This window comes from Aythya fuligula, chromosome 1 (genome assembly GCF_009819795.1).
Source record: "Aythya fuligula isolate bAytFul2 chromosome 1, bAytFul2.pri, whole genome shotgun sequence".
NCBI lineage: Eukaryota > Metazoa > Chordata > Aves > Anseriformes > Anatidae > Aythya > Aythya fuligula.
The window spans coordinates 14900408-14927299 of record NC_045559.1 but is presented as its reverse complement, the minus strand read 5'-3'; the positions used below and the strand labels follow the sequence as shown (position 1 = coordinate 14927299).

At 39.6% G+C, this 26892-nt stretch overlaps 1 protein-coding gene across 2 annotated transcripts in view; it reads right to left on the bottom strand.

The window, feature by feature from the left end:
- PRKAR2B (protein kinase cAMP-dependent type II regulatory subunit beta) overlaps window positions 1-26892 on the bottom strand; it is an 83822-nt gene that overhangs the window by 33517 nt on the left and 23413 nt on the right. For both annotated transcript variants that reach the window (XM_032199090.1, XM_032199098.1), the window contains one exon: window positions 21943-21978. In XM_032199090.1, the coding sequence (XP_032054981.1) occupies window positions 21943-21978 (36 nt within the window). The remainder of the gene's footprint in view (window positions 1-21942; window positions 21979-26892) is intronic.

The following is a 26892-nucleotide window of genomic DNA, read 5'->3' as shown; positions in this document are numbered from 1 at the left end:
CTTATTGGCCAGTTCAATATGCAAAACATACCTATACTTTCAGGGAAATCTGACATAAATGAACGTAATCTTACTGAATGGAACGGAGCAGCTATTTGTATTTTTACTTGATGAGATGCAAGATAACACATACCCGCCTCTCTAAACTACGATTCTTTCAAATTTGGAAGTAAAAAAAATAATAATAATAAAATAAAGATCCTAACCCAAGCCAGACACTTTATATTTCCTGACAACTAGTGATTAACAGAAACCAATATCTTGGGAAATCATGTATGTCAGGTGATCATACTAGATTTAAGAAAATCTCTTAAAATTACAGAACAAGTTAAATGTAGGGTTAACATCTGGCTTTGTACACTGTTAGAATTCAGGCTTACAGTTTTATCTTGTTCTCCCAGGAAAGGAATTACCTACAGATGCTCTTCAGCAACAACTCTGTTAAATATCAAAGGAGAATAAATGAACCTTTAGGGTAAGACAAAGCTGCATCTAGCTTCTTCAACCAAAACCATCATTTGTAACAGAATGTTCTTACAGACAGAAAACTTAGATGGAATAATCAAGGCCTCAGTGAAAGCTGAAGGAACCCCAAGGAACTTGTATTCCCTTATAAATGTCCTGTGTTTAAGCAGCAGTGTTAAAGAACTTGATTTAATTTGTATACAGTTCCCTTGACAGTTCTAGGCATTTCAGGTTTAGTGATTAAGTAATCATTCAGTGAAAAGTTACCAAGATAGCAGCACAGCTGGGAGATAGCAAAATATTCTAGTGGAATGAACCAGACTGTTTACTGACTGAGGTACCCAATGCTAGCGTATTAAAATAAAGCAATCCTAATTCTAAAGAAATAGAAAATGATAAAAAGCGATAAAAATTAAAAGCTGCACATGTCAAAAATAGAAAGTGCCAGGCTTGGAATACTGTGGTAAATGAATTTGAATGTACTACATTTAGTGTAAGCACTTACATATCAACATGTTGGGTTTTTAATACGCTCAGAGTCCTTTCACTGTGTCAAACCACAAACAAAACAAAGTTATTTATCATTAATTGAAGATGCACAGTACATATCAGTGTATAGATCATTAAAGTCTAGTGAATGCTTTTCATCTTAGACTACCCTGAAAAGTGGCATATGCATCCAGTCACCTCTCATCCTCATGCTGGAAGCAGCTCAGCTGGCCACTGCCTGCCTGGTCCTGGTGAGCTGCTCCAAAACGATGCTGGGGATCTTGGTGGGCAGCAGCTGACCACCAACAGTGCCCACCAGCAAGCAGTGTCCTAGCAGCAAGGTCAGCCAAAAGCCTCCTTGGCTGTATGAACAGGCAAAGTGATTGTCCATCTCTACTTCTCTACGCTCATTAGACCACATCTAGAGTATTGGGTCTACTTTTTGGGGCCTCCAAATACAGGAAGACATGGATAAACTGGAATAGGCTCAGTGGAGGGCCATCAGGATGGTTAAGCACTTCAGAGGCTGAAGGAACTTGGCTTGTTCAGTCTGGAGAAGAGATGGCTTTGAGGAACCTGGCAGCACCGATGGGAAGATCACTGAGGCTCTGCACACTGCTGGATGATGGAAAGATAATAGACAGAAACATGAGCTGAAATAAAAGAGTTTCAGATTGGTTACAAGAAAAGCTTTTTCACCATGAGGCCAGTCGGGTGGTGAAGCAGGTTGCCCAGAGAGATTGTTTTTAAGAACCCATCCCTGAGCAACCTGGCCTAGCTTGATCTAAGAGATGACCTGCTTTGAGCTGTTGGGCTAGAAACCTCTGACGATATCTTTCAACCTGAATTATCCTAAGATCTAAAAGAATCTAGTCACTGGGAAACTTGGAGTTTATTCATATTTTCTGTAGCTCCAAGTTTTTTCCCTGATGCTATACACTTAGCAAAGGGTATCTGAATGGTTATCAAAAAGAACAATGGCAGAACCAATTTAGAAAGGGCCGTAGGAAAGCTCAAGGCTTTTCTATCATCACTACATAAAGGACACATGAAGTCACCTTCTAAAAGACATGTGAAATAATTGGAGACATTCCCTCGCAGATTTCAGCCTGGTCCTGTCACAAAACAAGCATTGCAGAAGCTGAAGAATAGTGGCCTGCTTGCTCCATAGGTTTATCACAAAAGACTACAGTGCCAGCAGCAGATCTGGAAGTCAAATCTGGGATGAAATAGCACAAAATTTCAGCACGCCACTTATCACGGGAGACAATGATGCTGAGCAGTTGACCACAAGGCAACTGTTGATTAACAGTTAGTACAGACTAGAATTTATGCTTCTGGATTCAACATGTGGTCAAGTGAACTTTATAATCTGTGATGATACAAGATCTGACTTTCAAATGCTTGAGAACAGAGATGCACAAAGAGAAATGCACAGAAGGCAAAAAGGGTATTGATTTTAGCCCTGAGCATACTTGTTGGTATTTATGTCCCAATGCTCCTACCAGATTAGAAAGACCAAAGTTCATTACAGTTTTTCAGTGAAGAAATGTCTGCTTCTGAGTGGTTTATTTGATATTTTACAGATTTACCTTAAATTTAACCACCTGAAGCCTTATCTCAGGCTCCTTGCTGTGAAAAAAGCACAGAACAAAGCCAAAGTAAAAAATATTCAACATACCCAGCAATGAGCTGCACATTTTTGAAGGAAACGAGGACATTTTCCTGGTGACTGAAAAAAGAGAAGCCATCAGATGAAAAATTCTTGACAAACATCAGCATTTAGCCAGGGGAGTTTTAGGTTAGATGTTAGGAAGAACTTCTTCACTGAAAGGGTTGTGAGGCACTGGAACAGGCTGCCCAGGGAAGTGGTGGAGTCACCATCCCTGGAAGTCTTCAAAAGACGCTTAGATGTAGAGCTTAGGGATATGGTTTAGTGGAGGGCTGTTAGCGTTAGGTTGGAGGTTGGACTTGATGACCTTGAGGTCTCTTCCAACCTAGAAAATTCTGTGATTCTGTTTCTATACAGGCCAGAACTCTGAACTCACGATGTGTTACTGTCTCAAGAGGATGTAGGAAAAAGATGATGAGGATGAGAGAATGTAGTTGTGTAACACGTTAGACTCATTTTCCTGAGATTCCACAGTGCTTTGTGTTACTACTGAGAACAAAGTGTCACTCCTACAGAGGTGTCCCCCAGTTGGCGCCAGGGGATCTGAAAGAGCCGTAAGTCACAGTTGCTGAACTGGAGAAACCCAACATATGCCTCGTGTCTTGGTGTAGTCTCAGTAAGCCATGGCTAGAGTCAGTGCCAACTTACACACTTCACCCATGTCACAAGACTCCGTGGTAACTCCACCGGTCCCCCAGATCTTGTCTTTATCATGACAAGTCTGGAGAAAGAGGTGGGTACCTCCTTGAGGGAGTCACCTCAGGAACGGCATCCCAGTCAGCCTGGTCCCAGGTGTGGGTCCCTGGCAGTGACCAGGAGAATCACTGCAATATCAGACACCTGAGGCAGGTGAGGCTTTTGTGGCTTTTTCAAACCCACTTTTGTGCTAAACGGGCACCCAATCCCTTCACCTGCTGAATTTAAAAGAACAGCAAATAGAGCACTTATCAGGCATGTATCAGGCATGTTACTGAGCAATAAAAGCACTTCACATATGGATCAAAGGTGGAATTCAAACCTCACAAGTATCACAGCAGTGAACTCAAATTATGAAGACATCCCTGCTCTAAACAAAAAGAATTGGATACGGGATAATCGGCCATGCAGAAAATGTGTCTAAGCAGAAAGTGCTTCATCTCAGCAGAGTGGATGGAGGACTGGTCACTTCCCTGAGCATGATACAGCTCGTGCTGTAACACTCCTGCCCCTGAGAGTGAGGGAGGGTTGGGCATCGAGTCCCTACAGGTACTGCCAAGGGAAAATAATGATGTGGTCTTTGATGCTGTCAGTATACATACTCGTCACTAACGTACATGTAGAGTATCACTCAAAGAAATACATAATTAATTACTGAGGATAATAAAACTAGTTAAAACAGACACAAATTCCTACTGCTACACTTACACCCAGTAGAAAAAAGGGCTTTTTGTATTTTCTTCTATTCTTTTTCAAGACCAGCTAAGAATAAGGTGTTCACTGTTATGATGACATCACTGAAAACCTAATGACATTGGAAAAGCACCACACAAGAAGGAAGAAAAAGAAATAAATAAATTTGGTGAGCTGCTAACAAAGGGAAACTCTAGGAACCTCCAGGTCACCCCAACCCATTCAACAGCTTCAAGTAATTGTGGTGCCCAGCAAAATGCAGGCATTCCCACAAAACAGCACCTGTGTGCTTACTTGCACAAACATGCGCACAAACTCAAAACCGAAACTTGTGCTTCCACACAATGTGACAAAAGAAAAGAAGCTATCTTCTGACAAATATAGAAATAGTGATGGGGAATTATGACTGAGTGATGATTTAATGTCTGACACACAGAGTGCCTGAAGTTATCTTGAGGTAAACTTCACTGAGATCACAAGTTCAATCTACAAGATTCTTAACTTCAAAGGAATTCATTAAATCATCAAATGGTTTGGGTTGGAAGGAATCTTAAATATCACCCAGTCCCACCCCCCTGCCATGGGCAGGGACACCTCCCACCAGCCCAGGCTGCCCAAAGTCCCATCCAGCCTGGCGTTGGACACCTCCAGGGATGGGGCATCCACAGCTTCTCTGGGCAGCCTGTGCCAGGGCCTCACCACCCTCATCATGAAGAATTTCTTCCTAATACCTAATCTAAGTCTGCCTTTTTTTAGTTTAAAGCCATTGTCCCTTGTCCTGTCACTACACCCCTGACAAAGAGTCCCTCCCCAGCTTTCCTGTAGACCCCCTTAAGGCACTGGAAGGCCACTGTGGTCTCCCTGGAGCCTTCTCTTCTCCAGGCTGAACAACCCCAACTCCCTCAGCCTGTCCTCACAGGAGAGGTGCTCCAACCCTTTGATCATTCTTGTGGCCCTGAATTTTAAGAAGTAGCCACCTGCCTATTATGTTCCAATAAATTTATTTTGATACTTCTTTTTTAATTAATTGAAAATATTTGCTGCTATTATTACTTGATTACTTTACTGCTATTATTACTTGATTTTATCACATTATTAAGTTTTTTTCACCACTCTAATGCAACTCATCAGGATACCACACGTACTTTTGAAAAAATCACTCAAAACTTGGTTTAAAAAAAAAAAAAGTCAAGTATTACTGCTGGTTTCAGGGGGCACTACAGAAGGCCCTCAGAATGTTTTTAGGCCCTCATGAAGTTAAGTATTATCAACATAATAGACCCATAAGGATGAAGCCAGGTAATAACTACAGGAGTATTTAAGAATTAGAGACACCACATAAAAGCACTGTACATACAGCACGGGTAGCCTGTGGGATCCAGAGAATGGTGGATACACCACGTACAGAGCCTCCGCTCCCTCATACTGGTGCATCTGTCCCCCGCAGTCCCCAGCCATTCCTTATATCTGTAAGAATATAATAGAAAGAGAAGGCATAACAGGGTGCTTCCAGACTGGAGAGAAGATGGGAGCACACGGATCTGGGCCTCCACCCCCTCACCTTGGTACTAGCCAACAACTCTGGGCCTTCAGCTCTCAGTCATGGAAGACAAACTTCTCAAGTTTAATGGCCACAAGCACAAAATGCTTATGTTTAATGCAGTTTTTAGAAGGCAGGGGACCACTGCTAAGAGTATAGCTGTTACAGACTCCTATTCCGATCTGTTTTGCAATGTTTATCACAGTAATTGTCTGTGCTGATAAGCACAAAAGGGATGTTGCTTGTAGGCAACGAAACAGGTGTCTGGAAAAAAAGCAAAGCAAATTTCTAACTTTTATTTCCCCAAATCCATGCCAGAGGTGAAGGGAAACAGAATGCAGTTCCTGAAACACGTCCTGTGGCTGCATCAACTAAAGCCCAATGACTCAACGAGAAAACGGAACTGTAAGTACTCACTAGCCAGCTCCTCCAAAAAAATAGGACAATATGAAGAAGCAAATAGCCACGCTGCTCTCACTTCATTTTGTGTAGAATATAAAATAAAACCATGGGTAAAAATAAATAAATAAATAAATAAATTTCAGATGCTAAACATTTACTTATTAGAGAAAGAAATGTACATTTATATCGCAGATGGCTGGAACAAAGAGCTTCCATTACTCCAGACAGCCCAGAGTTACATTATACTCCTGTCTGGTAAGCCACTTACGTGTGTTCTACCCACTTGCATCAATGTGCTATTTCATAACCTACTCATTAAAGCATGTTGGTTTTGTCCTCAGAAGCCAGGGCAGCAGTAGTTTTAACTTCACAGTCATCAAATCGAGACAAGGAATCAGAATGGAGAAGTTTCATTAAACAGGAGTACTCATTAAAAAATGGCAACCTGGGGATGTAAATGGAAAGCTCCTGCTGGTACCACTTGTATGATGAATGCACTAAGAAATCCAGTAGTCAGATGTGATCACAACCAGGCTATAAATAGAAACAATTCCCATTGCTCATATAAATAGTGTCGTTGAAAATGATCCATCACTCACATTGTGCTCTGATTAAGGAGTCCTTCATGAAAAGTGTGTACTGAACAGAAACCTGAGAACTTCCTTCCTCTCTTGCACAATACAACTACGTGCCACCACTCTCCATCCAACTGAGTACATTCATTCTCATTGAAACTGGTGGGAGATATTTAGCACTTTTTAAAAATAAGGTCTAATTCTGAATATATAGGTTTAATAAATTCATGATAGAAAATATAACTCAAAATCAGTCAGTTCTAACTTTTGGCAAACAAGTTGTTGTTTTTTTTTTACATTGAATAATTAGATTTTAATGGGGAACTTCTAATCATACACTTGAAAAGCTATTTTGTCACACGTATGGTTGTTAAACTAAAATCCCATTACTCAGAAATTGATTTTGCTTCAGCCTTGAAAATGTCACTGATACCGAAAGAGATTTGCTCAAACATCAAACAAGAACTACATTATGGTCAGAGACAAACCGCAAAATATTACATCCTAAAAATGATGTGCCAGAAATTTATGGATATGTTAGAATTATGGATATCACTGGCACTTTTTATAATTACAATTATAGAAGTCCAGTTAGCTAAAGAGTTGTTGAATAAAGCAAATTATTTCTGAAATTCAGTGAACTCCCAATTTTTATGAAAACAAAACTGAGTACATTCGCTTTAGAAGAATCTGCAATTCAAACCAAGCACTTCAAATAAACATCAGTGCACTACATATCAAGGTTTCAGGTGATTTGAAACAAAGCCAATTAGCACCCCAAAACCTTGGCTGTCCTTCCAGAGTGAAATAAAATTAAGATGAAAAACAAAGAATAGAAACTGAATTTAAAAATAATAATAAAATAAAATCAGTAAATTTCTACCTGCCACAGCAGATGATACAGAGCATTACTTTAAGAACAACAAAATTAGGGCTCTACAAGAAGTGTTGAGCAAAAACATGTAATTCTACTTACTAATTAAGAATATATAAAAGAACAACAGCATAGGGTAAAATGTAGTACAGCTTTTAAGACACTTTATATATTAGCAAATAATATTACTTAGTGCATTGCTTCTATTATTTTTTCATATTAATTTCTTTTTTTGACAAAATACCCCATGTTTAAGTAACTCTCTATGGTAATGGTAACACACCATAGATATTTCACTGGATTTAAATAACTAAAAATCCTGGAATGTAAAATATCAGGTTGTGCACCATGTATGAAAGCACACAACCCCATACATACTGAACAATTTACTATTACACAGTTAGAAGAGAAACATACACATGCCAAAAGCTGCATGTGTGAGCGCATGCATGTGCACGTGTGTTAGTGCTCCCTCTATTCCAGATGCTCTCCTCCATTCAGACACTCGCTGGAGCATTCTAAGACTGCCGTGGGGCTTCTGCCTCTCCTCTCACCACATACACAGTTCAAGCTCTTACACTAGAAGGGCACAAGGCCACCATTCTGCAAATCTGAGATTTTTAAAAATTTTTTTTCTTGTCCCTGAGAGGCCACTCTTCTAGCTCATTCAAGGCACATCATTCAAAATCTTTTAAAGAACAACTACGCAGATTATTTAATTTCTTACTCTTTACTTACTCAAGACACCATTTACAAATCTGCACTATTGTATCAAAACAGCCCAAGATGTAATTCCCAGAGATGTGTGGTACAGTCACACACACATTTGTTTATGATCTCAGTGTGTCAAGACCAGCTAAACGTACTCATCAATTTGATTAACTGCTTCTCGAGTAAATTTGTCAGGGCAGCTTTTTGTTCTGTGCAAGGGGGAAGTAATGTTCCAGCTTTGTGGAGGCCAGAGCATCTGTAAAAATGATTTTATTGCTGTTATTTTCAACCTCAAATCTACAGTTTCTTGACTCTTTCACAGCCAAGCTGCGTTCACGAGGTTTTAAGCAATCAGCATCCTGAGTCACGGCTGCTGGCAGTGAGGCTAACACAAGCCGCACAACTGCATCAGCAAAAACACAGTATTAGCAGAGCAATAAACTGAGTTAACACTTCTGCCACACAGCAGCACATCACTCTGTAATAGTAGGCAGGCTTTGTCTGCACTGTGCAGCCCAACTTTTATGTCATGATGCGTTTTAATTACCCTTCCCTGTGAGACCAGGTTCTCCACAGAAACAGCAACTTGCCCAGTGCAGGAAACGAGAATGTCTTCACTGAGCAAGAGCTGCTGCTGTGCACTTGGTACTGGTGCTTCACAAAGGATTTGAACCCCCCCCCCCAAATCCTTTCTTTTTGACTTCATCAAGTGCAGGCTTCCTATTCTCCTCTTCCAGTCCCTTACTAGGCTGGTTTATCAGCTACTGTCACACCACATCACTCCTCTGTCTCTGCTTTGCTGCTGTGACAGGTGACTGACTACAGTTCAACAACCTCTTGTATTCTCCCGTGTATTTTCCTATCATTTACAAGTGGCTGGCATTTCTTGAGTTGATCCATAGGAAAAGTACCACTAACTCTTCCTCATTCTTCCAGCAGACCAGTTTCTTGGATGATATATGCAAGAAACCGGCTGATTAATACATGTGGGGCTTAATAAGATGAGAATAATAAGGCTAATAAGAATAAGGCACTCCTTACTTGTCCTTCTCACGTGGTTTGACTTGTTTAAGTAGAAAATTTAATTAGCAAAATGTATGGTCTTCATCAAAATGCAACTATATATATCAGGGTGTTTAAGCACTGCTCAATTCTGATGTCAAATCTAAATTTTACCCTATAACTACTCACCAACAAACTGACATTGGGAGCACATGAGTATCTTTTAGATTAGGATCCTATTTCAAAGTAATTATGCTGAGCAGTAGGTGAAAGTATTTCTTCTCTCCTTTCTTATCTGTTTTGCATCTGAAGCATTCCTCCATAATGACCATGAGAAAATGGAACTGACTTTATTTGATGTGTCTAAAAATCCTACAGGACAGCAGATGAATATCTTTGCATAATACTGAAGTACATTACTATGATGGGATAGACAAAAAGAGAAGAGTAAGCGTATGCTGCCCTAGACCCACCCAAAATTGGTGTGAAAATCATTCCCAGATCAATGCTAGCAGGAGAAAAAGGTGGAAAGATGTCTTTCCCTGTTGCCCCTGGCAAGAATACTATGGAACAGAAAGTAAGTCTTGATTCAGGACTCTTCCCTTTCAGTGTTTTAACTCTGCAGCTCTCAGAGAACTCTTCTGCGACAATATTGGCTCACTCCAAAGCTATATTTCCAAACTACAGTCTGAGATGGCAGGAAAAATGAAGGCAGGCAAGTAAGCGTTGAATTTCTGCCTTAGAAGATGCACTCTCCATTTAATGCATGAACAGAAACTGAAAGAGTATGAACTACCAGTTTTGTGGCAGCGTTTAGCTGACACTCAGTGTAAAAGATTGTTTCAGAGGCTGAGTTAAGCTTTGAGATGAGACTGATGGGGTCCTTCTTGTGTAACTGATTATTTGAAACAATCTCTACATTTTCAACATTTCATTGTGCATGGAGAGGTGCGCTTCTATATGCCCTGACATGTGACAAGAAAAGTATAGTTAAAGTAAAAAGGCTTTATCATTTGCACTTAAAATGTATTCTTCTGATTAGTTCATTCTTCTTTATTCTCAAATCAAATTCTGTTTCCTATTTTAAACATGTAGCAAATACATACATACAATTTTCTGCACTAGTGGATTGTGGCACCTGGTGGTATTTCACTCTGGCATGCTCTTAATAATTCTTCACAGTGATGTCAGGCACCAGAAAAGGGCCTTGCTGACTTTTGCTCAAAACAGTGAGCAGAACAGGAATAGGAATTATTCACTCTTTTGTTATCGATCTACATCATTAGCATGACAAAAACAAAACCTTAAGGTGCATTGCATTAATACAGCAAAATTTTATTATTTTTATTTTCCTCTAAAGGAGAAAAGGAATCTGAGTGAGACATATATAAAGAAGAAAAATATTTGTAATCTTCAGAGAAATTTCTGAAACAAACTGAGATGTTCAAATTCATGTTCAGTTCCTGTATAATTTCCATATGTTTCTTATACTAAAAGCTATGTATACGCTGTTTATGCACACGCACCCCACTGCAGATTATTGTCCATTTGCAACGTGAGCAAGCACCCAGGGGAAGTTAGCAGGACTCTTCTTGTCCTTACACAGTCACAGAACCAGAGTGAGAAATCCTGAGTTCAAAATTTATTAAGGCAACCCCTTAACAGGTAAGCAAATAATCATATGGCACAACTGGGAGTAGAAAAGGTCCATGCAGGAGGATGGCTTTCATCCCTTGCTGGAATATGCCTTGGAATGCTCCATTGTAGTTTCATGCTGCTAAAACACAACTGTGATAAGCACAAAATCTAGTTATTCATGCTTTGCTCTGCCCCAGCTATTTGTATCTAATGGTCACAAAACAGTTTCCATTACTTTCTGTATACAACAGTAAAATAAAATAAATCCTTATGCACAAAGAGCAATGAGCGACGACCTGCAAGTGTTAACAGACTGTATATATGATAGTAATAGTGACTCCGCTTGAAAGAATATATCATAGGCTTAAAAACTAGATCTTCAATAAGCTTTTAAGACAAGACTTTTCACACTCTATCTAGAAGAGAACGCAAGATGTGAAATGACAAAAGGGTCCTTGCCTATGGCTAAGGAAAGAAGGACGATTGCAAGCTAATAAATATGGGTTAAATTCTTTTGTGAATGACTCCAGCTCCTACAGGAATTCCATCCAAGTCAGAAAACGTTCATAAGGCCAAAGCATCAAGTGGATACAACAAAACCATTACGGGGACATTACCAATCTGCTCAACTGGTAAATTTATATGGATGCTCTACATGGAAATATGAATTACTTTGGGGGGCATTTGTGGGACCATGAGATGCTATCTTTATCCATTAAACTCTATTTTCTCCCAGGCTTTAAACTTGTCTGCATCCTCCTCCAAACAAAAGGTTGGAGAAGTAGGTCTGAGAGATATATAATAAAGATGTATGAAGCAAAGACGCTGCAGAACAGGATTACGTGGCTGGGGGAAGTGGGAGCTGGAGGTAGGGAGTGTCTGATGGTGAGAAAGCTTTGGACTCATGCTTTGACAAAAGACATTTTGTTTAAATAACTGAAAAATACACCATGCTGTTCAAGACATCGTGCTTCCTATGAAACACGCGGAACTGACACAGAACATTTAGGAAGCAAGACATCAGGCTGCTGTATGTTGCCAGTTTATGCACATTATATACAAAGATATTTAATTTTCCCCTTTCGTTGACTCCACAGCATTTAAAAGAAGCAGTGTCTGCCAAATATTAATCCAAACTTAAAGGTTAAAGGCCAAGCCATTTGCGTTATGGTGTTCTACCAGAAAACGTGCTAAGCAACATGTTCCACAAGTACTGTTATTTCATTTTGAACAACTTAATATGTAAAACATACCTTGCCCTATTCATCTCTCATCCTCCAGAAGATATATGCTATACCACACAAAAATCAGAGATGGAATGGATTTGCTTTAGCAGATGGCAGGCAGATATTACAGCCAAATATTATAATTCATACTCTATTACCTCTAGTGGCGTTGGCATACTGCTCCAATCTAAATGGAAATGTTAAAGAACAAAATAGCGAGGCAAGCAAAGCTGAGTTTATCATAGAAACAGATACTGAAATACTTTATAGAATTAAAAATCAGAACGATTAAATAATGACTATCTATAAAGGTCTGGTCCAAAAAAATCATTAAAAAAAATACTTTCTACTCGTTTCAGTGATGTGCATTCATTCAAATAAATATCAATTGTTTATTTAAAAATCACGAGTTATTAGCAACCTGATAAATTCACCAGAAGGTTATTAGCTTTTCTGCTCACGTTTAGATTCTGGTGTGTTATTGGTATTGCTGAGATTATCAATGGTGAAAGTGAACTTGGGAGCATGTTAAAACAGAAAACATGGTATGACCTACAGGCTGCCAGACACAGGAGGGATTTTCTGCCTGTCAGATTATAACTGGATGCAGGAGAAGAATGATTAACCTGAAAAAACTACTTATAATGATAATTTAAAATACAGTAAAGAAAAATCTGTGTTTTATATCAACTAGTTTACAGCATTCACCACTGTCTGAGAGCATCCATTAAGAAATCTTAGTACATTTTTATTCAATAATCATCAACATTTGCTAACTACTGCTTGCAGATAATTAACAGCCATATTTATTAATAATAATATGAACATTTGGCATCATTTCTGTATTTATTTTGATAGGAAGTCTGTTTTGTCTGGAAAACCTGTTTTCTCTGGAATTCATTCACTTCTACTTGGTTACATAACAAGGGGATATCCTCTTTGTCCATATTGCATTTGTTTTGTCACAAAAGAAAGATTAGATATTGTATTAACAAATTCCAAGGACAAGTGTGTCAAATACTGTTCTGCCTAAAATAAGAGGAAAAAAATTTAGCTCCTTCAATGGTCCTCTGTCTGGGCTTCACATGTCAAGTGGAACACGAGACAACAGAGACATTGCACGCCAGAAAGCAGGGGGAGTGCAGGCTCACATGGCATGGCTTCGGCATATAGACACAAGCTATGCTGTGGCACTTTGCCTTACCCTACCTTGTTTACTAGTTACACACATATGATTAGTTTCAAGGAATAGGTGTGTCGGTCTAGCAGCTCCGTACCTGGCTGGAATATCTGAGCTCTTTATCACACGGCCTGGACAGGAACCCATTAAGGTGAATTTGATTCATATTTCAACTGCAACCTCTGGTTTACGTTCCCTATAACTGAAACGAGATCAGCCCAAAAAGCAGAAAAAAAATATGGTTCTTCATGCTACTGATACAAAACTATATGTAGAATATCTTCCAAAGACAATAGGAAAACAACAGGAAAAATGACCACTTTGTGGTTGTGTATGCAGTAATTCCTGAAATTAAAACATATTTATAACACTCCAATATTCAAAAGAGGTCACTATCTTTCTTTACCAAATCACGCAATTTAAAAATAATTACTATAGATTGATTATAATGTACAGAAAGTGAAATCTAGAATGTGCTCTCAAAGATATTTAAACAGTCACAGAAATATGGATGAAACCTGAAGAAATCATCTAAGTCTTTTCTTGTCTTTTCTCCACCCTTCCTTCACCCCATTCAAGCTCTGCCTTATAGCATGCACCTAATAAATCTCTTCAGGTTTTATTTAGTCCTGAAGTGTTATGACAAGCCAGTCTAAGCATAACCACACATAAAATCTAGCATTACATTCATTTGCAACTGTTGGCCTATTCCCATAACTCTGCTACAATAGGCCCTGAAAATTTTGTATTCAGTTTCTGCTGAGGATCTATACAAGGAAACACTGATACAACCTGCTCAGATCTGTTCCAGACTTCGCTGGTTTATAAAAGGAATCTTGAACAAACAAACAAACCTACAACTTAATGACTGTTGAATGTGAACCACTTAGAAGTTAAAAAAGTTCCAGAATTCCACAGATAACCTAAGTTTTGTTTTCATAGAATGGGTTGGGTTGGAACGGACCTTGGAGATCACCTGGTTCCAACCCCCCTGCCAAGGGCATGGATGCCACCCACTACATCAAGTTGTTTTTCTTCTGAGAAAGAACATCACCGTCCAACTATATGCTGTAGTATGGAAGAGTAAAAGCACTGATGCAATGATCTAGAGAGGATAAGGTTTTGCAGGGAGGATCTTTCATTAGAGCAGCTAAAATAACTGCATGAAGAAGACAGACAACCTTCCGAGCACTCAAGCTCTTCCTAAAATCAGAACCAAAAGGAACAAATCTCAAGGTAACAACAGGTCAGGAACAAGTGTTCTAAGTTTAACTTCATTATCTTAATTCATTAGATTTTCTGAATGAAAACAACAGGCAGCATTTGGGACTAAATGTGGATGCTCTCCACGCCTGTGTTAATACACTGTGTTTCTACAGGAACTTTTCTCAAATTCCTAGAATTTATTAGAAGAGTCCAGACAGCAGAGCAAATTGAACTCTTGCTGCTGCAAGCGTTTCATTTGCTGCAGTAACTTGTGAAGTGCCCAGCAAACAAGGCACATAAGAGAAACTAAACAAGGGAGTTGGATCTTCTTTATGGACTGAGTGGGAGACAGCTATCTTAACATTTCACAGAACACAGTGTGTGAGACAGGCCACCCAAATCAGCTCTTCGCTCTTGAGGGTAACACCTGTGCTTTCAGCAGGCACCTGCACCAGGCTCGAAGAAGTCCATCGATAAAGTTCTTAATTCTTCTTCCATTGCTATGACTTGACGTGCTTCCACAACAGCCCTTTCCCTTAGCTGAGCATTTAAAGGTGGGTTACAATTACTGCATTCCTAACCACCATTTTTGGTACAACTCCAACCTCTGCCTTATCTTATAAAAGGGAATATCATTTCACTCCAGTTAGCATTCTTTCTCTGACATTTCTAACATGCCACAGGACAGTGGGTGATGATCTCCTTAACACAACCTCAATATGATTCAAGAAGATTGAGATTACAAATGGAAAATCTGGTTTTTAAGTTCAGAACTTTAGATTCTTTCCTAGAGGCATATTCTATTCTTGGCTAACAGTATCAATTTGCTCTTCCTAAATGCTAGTTTATATTTAACGATTGAATTTAGTATCACCTATGTTCTCTCAAGATTATAATTGCAGAAAGCAATTAACCATTCCTTCACTAATAAGCCTCACATGGTCTAAATTCAGTAAAATTCCTCTGTGTTCCCTAAGTAGGTTGTCACATTCTCTGTAGAAATCATTCAGCTGAAAACTAGCAGCAATCTATGTAAATGCTGCTGTGGGCATGACTAATCCAGAGTCCGCAGATCTGCTCAGAATAATGAGGCCCCAAACTTTTATCTTGTCACTTTCTTCCCAATAGCACCTTATGCAAAGATGTAAAATGAGATAAAGGAGAAATTAAATTGTTCTGACAAACCTGCTCCCGGATTTTATCTTTTATGAGGGCTGTGCAAAACCTTCCTCCTCCTATCTGAATGTGTGCTGAAATGCAGGCTTCTATCATATGACACGCAGAGGCGTGAGTCCTGTGCGTCAGCCCGTAGCAGCTGAGAACACCCCTCTCTGCAGGCGCGTGATGAGGATGCGGGCAACCCATGAACAATGGACAGGAAGGGCTGCATTTTGGTCATACGACAGGGAGAAATCATGTAACGTGACCCATGTGTGACATGGTATGCATGCATCTGCTCTGTGATCTGGTGACACCGTCCTGCTCATCGCTGGCAGCTACTGGCTAGGAGATCTGACAGGTGACCTGGCACCGCACACACCGCCACATCATGATTATAAATGGTGGTGCTATGAAGTACTCACTGCAACTAGCTGGTTTGTGAAGCATTTCACCATGTCTGTGTGTGGGCGTGCGTATGCAGCAGTGCAGTGGAAAGAGCTAGCTTGAGGGGCTCAGTAATTAATCAGTATGTTCTCATTAAAATTTTTTCTTATTTCTGAAAAACTCTAAAAGAACTGAAGCAGTTTCATCGGCTTCCTTTTGAGCATTTTCTACCTACTGAGGTTGCTAGAAAATATTTCTGATCTGCAGAAACTTTTTCTGGAAAGCGTTTAAATAATTGCCAGGCCTGAGCAGAAATCAACTAAAATAACTTGCCACACAAATTCAAGTAAATTACTGGTACACACTTACAGTTCCATTACCACAGCTTTGGGACATATCAGAGAACTAAGAACTACGAGAACGTTGCATCTGCTCCTTTCTTTTCAAACCATTGTAAGGTTTTGTAAGGTTAATGTTTGTAAAGTCAAATAAAATGAGTTTTGAATCTTAGAGAAAGTTGTGTGCTGTAGGAGTATCCGAACAAATAAATAAATAAATAAAAAGGCCACTAAACACAGCACAGACTTTGTTAGAAATCACCATGGTACAAAAGCAATTTGCCTTCCATACCAAAATATCTAGAATTAGAGTGCTTGCTAAATGAATTAAACACACCCTTTTAAAAAGGCGTAAAAAAATGCTTCCTTCTTTCTCAGCCTTTCATCTTCGGTTAGTCAGCCGTGTGCTTACAAGTGGCAGTTCCTAGGAGTGCATGGAAAGGCAAAAAATGCTTCCCAGTTTCAACTACCATGAAGTAAAAATAAATACATGAAAGTTTCCGAAAGTCAAAACTAAAATGTTATTTGTTGCACAGAGATCTCTAGTGCCATGTGAGATTTTACAGGCTGGGGGATGACCTGCTGGAGAGGAGCTCTGAGAAGGACCTGGGGGTCTTGGTGGACGACAGGTTGACCATGAGCCAGGACTGTGCCCTGGTGGCCAAGAGGGCTAATGGGATCCTGGCGTGTATTAAAAGGAGCGTGGCCAGCAGGTCAAGGGAGGTGATCCTCCCCCTCTACTCTGCCCTGGTCAGGCCTCACCTGGAGTACTGTGTCCAGTTCTGGGCTCCCCGGTACAAGAAAGTCAGGGATCTCCTGGAAAGAGGCCAGCAGAGGGCCACAAAGATGATACGGGGTCTGGAGCATCTCCCCTATGAGGAAAGGCTGAGAGACCTGGGTCTGTTCAGCCTGGAGAAGAGAAGACTGAGAGGAGATCTCCTCAGTGTATATAAATATCTTAGGGGTGGGGGACAGAAGGATGTAGCCAACCTCTTATCAGTGTTTTGTGGGGACAGGACAAGGGGCAATGGCCACAAAATGGAGCCCAGGAAGTTCCTCACTGACATGCAAAAGAACTTCTTCACATGTGAGAGTGACAGAGCATTGGAACAGGCTGCCTAAGGAGGTTGTGGAGTCTCCTTCTCTGGAGATATTCAAGGCCCGTCTGGACGCCTACCTGGGCAGCCTGCTCTGAGGAACCTGCTTTGGCAGGGGGTTGGACCCGATGATCTTTGGAGGTCCCTTCCAACCCCTACAGTTCTGTGATTTTATTCTCTCTTTCTCTCCTTCCTGCCTCCCAGGCTGATGACTGACCCAGGAAGTATAGGACATCAGCCTCAATTTATTTAGCTGCTTCTGTCTTTTCTTTGGAGAGGTCTTTGCTGACATCTATGGGGAATGCGCCTGAAAGTTTTTACCTTCTCTGCTCCCTTCTCTTTTGTTTTTTGTTTGTCTTCTTCTTCTCCTCCTCCATGACAGTGTTATTTGCTTGATAACAAATTTACTCCAGCTATACCTAGGGCAGTTTCTCCAGACAGGTTCTGCATTGATGACTATATTTAAGTAATTTTGGTTTAGAGCTTTGTGGAGAAGCCGGTATAAATAAATCAATAAACTACTTCTCCTTCCAGCTTGGTTGAGAGAACAATACTTAAAACATCGTTTATTTCCATTCCACAGGGCTAAAATGGCATTTTGAAGTTAGCCATTGTTCAGGGGAGAGCGATGGGGAGGTTTCCTCTGTTGTTGATGCTCCACGGATGCCCTGGAGCCTACCTTCCAGTTCTTCTTAGTTTAAGCAGGCTAACTCATGGCAGCTTTGTTTAGGTTCTCTTCAGTTTTTCAGAAGCTAAAGCAGACACAAAACTGAAGTTAATATATTTGTAGACTTACCTATTTCTTAATTAAAATGATACTATGCATTTGTATAATAATATTAGTAAATGGGAATAAACAGCCTTAGTAAATGGTATTGCTATCTATAAATTTAAGCTCAGCCTACAGCAAATCCATACTGGTTTTGCTGCATTATTCTCAACTCCTGCCAGTATTTAATGAATGAATTTATCTGTCTGTCAAGATGCTGACAAGCACAAACCCAGTGCCTCTGCTAGCATAAAGAACCTCATTAGCTTTCCAACCCTAAGTATCTTATACTCCGATGGGTGGATGAAAACTAATCTAATCCATAGATGGAAAGTGTCTGTATTCAGAAATTGCACCTCTTGGCTACCTCTGCTCGTTCAGAAATTTCCACATTGTTTTTCACCTCATGAACATTCAGCTTTTTCTTCCACTTCATGCTGCCTCTACTAACTCCATGTTCCTTTCTTCTCATTCCAAGCCCACCGATCACCTCAACATTTTTTCCTCCCGTCTCTTCAACTCAGTCCCACCAGATTTTAAAAGAAAAATTAACTAATGTGTCTGTCTCATTGTTCATTCTAGCTACAGAATGTATCATTAATCTCCTCTCCTTGCTAAACTTACCTACTTAAGACCATGCTATTATTCTTTGTGCATAATCTAAAACAATGGGGTGCATTATTAACCAGCCTGTAAGTAGCTATGTCATCAGCACTATGGTACACATACATGAGTATTTTATGTATAGGAGACACATTGTATATATGCAAACACATATGCAAAACACACTGAAGAGGCCTGCTAAATTATGGAGCTCAATTTTGGAGAAATTAAATTCAAGAACAATTAATTGATCCTAGCTTACTTATTCCTTTATCTTCCATATACCAATGACAGTACATCAGTACACTCACAGCATGTTAACAGGAACAGCTGTTAAATAATGAATGCTTTACTATACTGTTTTCAGCAGGTGCTTCAGCAATTAATCTCCGGCTGCTTAATTTCTGGCTGTTCGGAAAAATAACCATATCTTATGCTACCAAGTCCAATAGTAGGGATTATCCAAGGAATAGCAGAAACATCAAAATTAAGACACCCACTGTACAGAATACTGTACTGTTCTTGGTGAAGAAATCTGTGTCATCTGGCTTTTCTCCTTGCTTATCATTGCAAGAGCTTGAAAAGCAGCTTTTAGCAGAGCAGTCTAGGAGTCTTTGCTGCAGGTATCTCTGGGTGTTTATCCTCACCTGGTGTCAGTGTGGCTGCTGCCAGTAGTGGCAGCTCAACTCTTTCTCCATCCCTGTTTAAATGCAGCCACTGCTGCCACTGTTGTGGATATGGTTATTTGGGACCCACAGTGTTGGTCAGCTGGAGGTCGAATGAATATCAACACACCAAGAACAGCCGTGTTTCTACTTTCATTTAATCAATGCACCCTCAGGCAGCACAACTCCTAGATCTGTGCAGAGGAAGGAGAGACAGCCTATGGACAGAGGTATTACAAAGGCAGGGACCCTAAAAGTCACTCTCAGAATCAGTCTATGATACCACTAGATCAGACAAAACAACACCACATGCTACAGCTAGCTCTCCAACTACTTGTAATTAATTTGGAGAAATGTTCATCAGAAGCAAGTCTTCAAAGACACTCCAGAATCAACAAGCTTGCACATTTCAAATTTCCAAATAGCTCCTAGCCAAAAAGCCTAAAATTAAGAGACATGCATATTTGAGGAAAAACTCTACTTTTCATTGGGTCAGCCTCTCATTTCCTAAGTATGAGAATCAACTTAGATTATAGAATGCTATTGAGCTACAAAGCATCAAAACATAAATACTATCTGGGTTTTCTATTTGCAAAGTAATCTTGACTATTTTAATGTATCCCAACAGTCATCCAACTAAAAAAGGTAACTATATAAAAATACGATTGTGACTATGATTGTGGCAAAATTTGTTTAAAATATGTGTGTTATCAGCATAGTTTGTTTCACATTTTCTATTTTATCTTAAATATACCATATCTCTCTGGTAGTCGTTTAGTATTTAAAAAAAAAAAAAGTAAGAGCTATCACTTCCCATGGGCTTTCCTCTTTGAAAAATAATTATTTTGACAATTAAAGCTGCCAGAGACTTAATAAAACAGTACATATAATAGACTGCAGTATTACCTTGATGCAACTTGAAGCTGACTCACATGATTTACATCTGGACCATCTAATACAGTTTGACCTATTATTCTGAATAAGATAACTCTCCTTTATCTCTCCACAAAAAGATCAATACACATTAAATACTAATTGCCAAAAGAAGTTACTTATATGTTTTCTGAGTAAGTGTGCAAAAAAAATCAGAATTCTCACACATTTTTAGTTTTAAAATACATTTAGAATAACAATTTTTTGCAAGCACATATTAGCTTTTCAAACCAAGTCTCCTACTGAAATGCAAAAGCTTATCACACATCTGTTACAAAGACTGAATTCATTAAAGTCAGCTATCAATCACTCACAGCAAGACCATGCTTAAAACGTGCAATTTGCATAAAGCCCTGCTCATTGTTACTGAGTGCTATTTACCAATCATTCCTTTTGTTTCATGCCGCAGTACCTTATGAAGTATTATCAATCCTTAAAACTGTTAGCATGAGTACATTTGGAATGAATTACTCTCTCTTACTGTGTGCTCCATACACTATGCACCAATCCTGCAAATGTAAGCCTCCATTTTTCTATACAGTTCCATAGTTATCCTTAGCAACTCGGTATTTTTATATTGACAAAGAAGGAACTGTCTGACTGACACTGCAAGAAGAAATGTTAGAAGTCTGGCTCGACTTTCTGGATTGTGAAACACAAAGTTGATTACATTTACTCACAGTGACCTGCAGCTGAAAACAGAAAGGGCTTTACAGTTAGATTGTACGCTTAACATACCGAGTTGAACAGGAACAGATCACATCTCCTGGTCTGCTGACTCTTACAAGTCTGTCACGAGTCTCATGACATTGAGTGGTGGCTTCTACGCCCCACTTTCACATTCACAGGACTTCACAAGCAAATAAGAATTAAGGTCCAGGCATCACGCTTCAGTAGAGCGAGCTCAAAAATATGAGACCTCACGGCTATATTGTAGGGAGACAACAAAGCCAAGAACATTAATTTTTAATGATATATAATTTGGAAGGGCTTGTTACATGTTGTAGCATCCACTAGGTGAAAGTAAATGGTCCTCTGAGCTGGCACTAGCCAAATTAATTTGCAGAACAGACAAAACGCCAAGCTAGGCAGGCATACCCTTACAGCACAGCACAGCACCACTGTGGCAGTACTGCTTTTAGGACCTAGTCTGACAGCTCTCCATAAAAGAACAATGCACCATGTACACCAACCTGCTCAGCTTTGGAAAAAAATAAATAAATAAAAAATACAGATTTGGCTGTACATTTTCTCATGCACAGATGACCACCAAATTGCTGTTTCAGATTGTCTAAGTAAGCAAGACAACACTACCAGATTACAATCAGTTCATGCTTTCAAAGTTCAGTCTTGTAAGCCATAAAATTATTTTGAAGGAAATTATATTGAAGGAAAAAGGAAAAGCATACAATTTTCATAAATTTCACACCAAGAAGGCGGCTTCAAGCAAGCTCTATGATTGGATTGGCTACATTTTTCAGTAAACCAGAAAGTGAATTTGAGGCAAATCAAAATTTTTGAAGAAACCTGATTAATGTCATTATATTTTACATAACAATTACAATCGGCATTTTGTTTCACTTATTATGTAGACCAATGAAACATGCAATTTTTCCAACTTACCTGATGCCCGTCTTGTGAATCGATTTATCACTGGAGCTGAAAGAAAACATGAGATTTCAATTAGACTTTTTTTTGTAGTAATCTAATGGAATTCACACATAACAATGTTAGACTTTATTCAAAGTGCGACAACTTTGTTATTTGTGATTAACAAATAACTGTTAAACAATTTTTTGAATTTATAGAAATCCACATTAACTTCATACACACTTAAACCTTTAAGCAGGTTTTCAAGCGATATGGTAGCAAGTAACCAGCAAGCCTTCAAGACCATTTTCATCTTCTTATAAGATACTGTATGCAAGCACTTATTGTTGTTCATGACTGGCTGTGAAATATTTAGTTCTGCATTTCCATTATTTATTGAGAGCACAGAAATTGGCATCTTGTAAACAATGATGCAGACATGGACTAAAAAGACATAAAAGCCAATTTTATTTCTACAAATATACCTATAGGAAATCTGGCAACAAAGATACTCCTACACATTAAGAAAAACTAATTTACACTGCTATGTGAAAGACGAACTTCTGCACTGAGTAAACTTTAAAACTCTTTGGGTAAATCAACGATGCCAGCCCTAACCACCCCCACCAGCCACCTCCTCCCCCAACCCCTCAGAAAAAAAATAAATCTGTTTTACAATGAAAATTATTGTTTTATAGCACCATCTTGGAACATCTCCAAATACTTGCTGCAAACATTTGGAATCAGATTCCTATCTTGTTTCCAACTGGGAGAGATCACAAAATACATCTTAGAGCACACAGCTCTGAGTTTTGCCTTTCTTCAAGGGCTACCAGAGAGAAAACGATGAAGCTTCGTATGTTTTGCCTTCCAAATACAACCCTCGGTCTGCTTATAATTAGTATAAAACACTGGTCTTGAACTCTACTTGCATGTGATAAAGAGAGCTGCAATAAAGAGTAAAAAAAGATCTGAATGACCTAATTTCGAACATGGGCAACAGCTACATTAAAAATGTATGCCCTTACAGTGCTTATTAATATTCAACTTTAAAAAATTGCTCTGAATGCTTACGTGGAACTGAAAAATGAAAAATATTGAACTTCTTTATTTCATCTCTATTAATTTTACATGGGAGTTATACAGCCTTTCCCAAATGTCTAAGCTAAAATAAAGGAAGAAAAATGCTGAGAAAACAGGAGAGAGCAACAGCCTGAGATGCAAAGTGTCTTTTTATTCCTTTGGGCAGGAGAAACCAGAGCAAAGATACAAATTCTGAGCCACAGCCGCAAATGGTTTGTGCAAGCACATACTGCAGTGACAGGTCCAAGTGGCAAGAAATACACTGGGAAACCTAACTGCAATGGTTCGAAGTGCTATTCAGGAGCAAGGAAACCTCCTGTGAAGAAGCTATCACAAACCCCTAACACATATATAAGTAAACAAGGGATTAACGTAACCAGCAAGGTTATTTTTAACCTCAATTTCCAACTTCCCCCAATTTTTTTTTTTCTTTTTTAAAATAAAAAAAAAAAAACAAGGTATTTAGACATCTTCTACTGGAGAAAACATCAGATTTTATGCAACTACTGTTTTGCAACAGAGGGAGCCATTTAATTCCTCAATCTGCAAAAAGAATACGGTTCATTTTGTCTCTAGGGTTACAGGCCAAATTCATTTCAGGACACTGGTACATGAGCAGCAGTTCTCAGCAGATGTGCTTATATAAAAGAACACAGTTGGAATCCGACATATTCCCACCAAAAAAAATGTAAAATTGTGCGCTGCTCCCATTAAAAAGCTTTCCCCAAACTCAGGGAGGGTATTTTGGTTTGGCTGTCAGTTCCACACATCATCTGTGGATATAAAGCTTTAACTCCTCCCGACAGCCACCTCAGCACATTTTACCAACACATCAAATAATTCAACTTAAAAAAAAATAACACCTAACACAAAACTCACACACTTTGGAGATTACTCCTGTTTGAAACAAGCTACTGGGACTGTCAAAGGAACAATTCCTATTTCAGCTACTTCCAGCCACATAAACATTTAAAATCACTCTTTTCTTTGGCTGCAAGGAGCTTTACAATTTCTTTTACAATAAATTTTAGAATTTGTTCAGTTAGGAGGGGGGAAAAAGAAGAGCAAGATTATTTATTTATGTATTTATTTTTATTAACCAGAATCTCAGGATCCTGCTAAGCAACTATTTTTGAATATTCAATGTCTGAACAGCAAGCAGACAAAGCCTTTCTCCCCAGACTGGGATTTCATGAGGGTCATCCAAATATGTTACTGGGAGCATCAGAAGCAGTGCCCACAGCTCTTTGCTGTTTACCCCATTGAACTCCTCTCTGTTTCTTGCACAGCAAATTGCAATATACATGTACTTTTGCTGCCCAGAAAGATGGAGACATAAGCTTTCCAGGAGGTCTCAGAAAATCATCAGTCTGAAGAAATTTAGCTGATATTTTCACTACAAAGTAGATGTGTGAGCAACCAGATGGTACAATGGCTGGCAGGATAAACAGAACAAGGTGGGCAAAAGATAGATTAACAAGCATTTTGCTGCAGACATAAAAAAAACAGTCTTGAATTATCTTTCTGATGTGTCAGGAGCTGGAAGCCTTGGCTCAGAAAGCCAACTGACAAATCAATAGCAGAAATATTCCACAACCCATCCGTGGGTGGCTTCTTAGGACTTCAGCAACCTGACTATTGGGCTTTGCAGGATACCCTCAGGACTGCTAGCTGTCCCATGAGAATAGCAGGAAAAACTGTCAGTGGCTACCCCATCCCTGGCAGTACCCTGCTTGCAACATAGCTGGTGCACAGCAGCAAAATATTCCAGCGAAGCTAAACTCGGGAAAGGAACAGACTGGAGGCAATACCTACAAAGCCATTGAAATTAATGCTATAGTGAAAATATACTTTACCTTAAAGGTTACAGTGACCTTGTTCTGGGAGTTGGTTGCTCAGAATGACTCAATAAACAACTGACTGGAAGGAAAAACCCTGCTTACAGTAACTTATGGTTGCATGCCCCTGCCACTGCCTTGTACAAAATGTAAAATGAACAAAAAAACATGGACTGCAAAACCTCACAGTTGCAAAATCTAGGAGTTTTTCTCAATAAAGGGTAAACTGGCATGCAAATAAATTCAGAACATGTCCAGAGACATTTGATCTTTTACTTGACTAAGAGAGAGTGCTGCACCATGACTGAGGAGTGCATTTCTGTGCATGGATGAACTTATTTACATACATAATGTCCCTCCAATATTGGATGTGACTCTTCATATTCTACTTTGTCTCAACTACAATCCTTTACAAACTTTCATAGAGGAAAATGAAAAAAAAAAAAGAAAAAAAAAAAAAGTGTCAGAGATCTTTTTCCTGACAGAGCTTTGACTAAATTGTCTCAGTTATCAGTTCTTAGGTGACATACTACAGCAGTTTTGCTGTTAGTGCCACACAATGAGAGTGTAACATCATCCAAGATGTTACCTGCTGGTAACTGAAATTCACGTTTGCCAATCCTGGTTTGGATTGCTGTACAAAAATTACAGTTTTTGGCAATACAAAATCAACTACATAAACAGAAATAATTGATAAATGATCAAAAGAAGCTAAGGCGCTTTAATATATTTACTTTGAATCTACACCATGAAAACTTCATCTCACATGAAGCGTGCACTAAAAATATTTCCATCACTCAAAACCTGTCTAACCATCGCTCTTTTCCCCATTGTGTGTTTTACTATTCATATTATTCTTTAAGAGCGTTAAGCATTCATCACAGCAGCCCGGTGAGATAGACAATAGAAGCAGCTTAATTCTGCAGGCAGAGGAGACAGAGCCGGGGCTCGATGGGGCTGTTCGCAGAGCACCAGGACGAAGCTTGGTGCCCCTAGCTGGGTGTCCGTCCTGCAGTTAACTCGTTCTGATAGCACTGAGCTGTCCCTTTTTCCAGGCTCACAATTTAAGCCTTCAAAGTCAAGTTTGCTTCAGAAACTGTCGTGGATGTGCCACGAGTGTCACCTGGAATAAGAAGCTGAACACATCGCGGCCACCAGACATGCAGCCTTCCTTAGAAGCCAGGGTCTGGACTATCAGCTGGGGATTTAACAAGAGGCTATGCAGTGCCTGCTAGGGACGTGCTCGAGCAGCCTGCCAACGTGCCCTGCAGGCCATGCCTTCTGCCAACAAGGACAAACACCCAACGTGGGTTGTGCCACAGAACCCCAACCCGCCTGGCTCCCTGCAGACTGCTCTGGCGGTGGAGGCCACGGGAGCCTCCCCAGGCCATGTCTGTGCAGTGCCCGGCTGTGCTCTTTTCCAGCAAAACAAAGCAAAAACGACTGCTCTGAGTGATGAGGGCTGACAGGAGATTAGCGGCTAACCTTTGGTGTTAGTGAAAATTAGAACACTTTCCACCAGCCTCGCTTTCAATTAGCTCCTGTAATATCTTCATAGGGAAAAAATAAATAAATAAATTCAGCCATTACATTTCTAAAGCCCTCAAATTTGGCAGGCCATAGCCCCAAAAGCCAGCTATATTTACAAAACATGAGTATTGCTAATATATATTAAAAGGTAGTTAGAAACAGAAGTATCTGCACCATAACTTGTCATCCCTGTGTGAGAGGCACAGATGTGACCTGGGTGAGGTGATGAAACAAAAGTCATAACCAAATCATACATTTTTTCTATTCTCTTGAAGGTAAAACACTTAAAACTCAGAGATGTCACTGAGGTCAGTGGGTCAAACATAGCCCAGACTTCAAGAGTTTGAGAACCTGCTCTCAACACATCACATTGTTTTGTACAGTCCAACTCCAGTGATTTCATAGAATCATTAAGGTTAGAAAGCCCTCCAAGATCATCTGGTCCAACCATCACCCTACCGCCAACGTCACCCACTAACCCATGCCCCTAAGCACCACGTCCAACCTTTCCTTGAACACCCCCATGGACGGT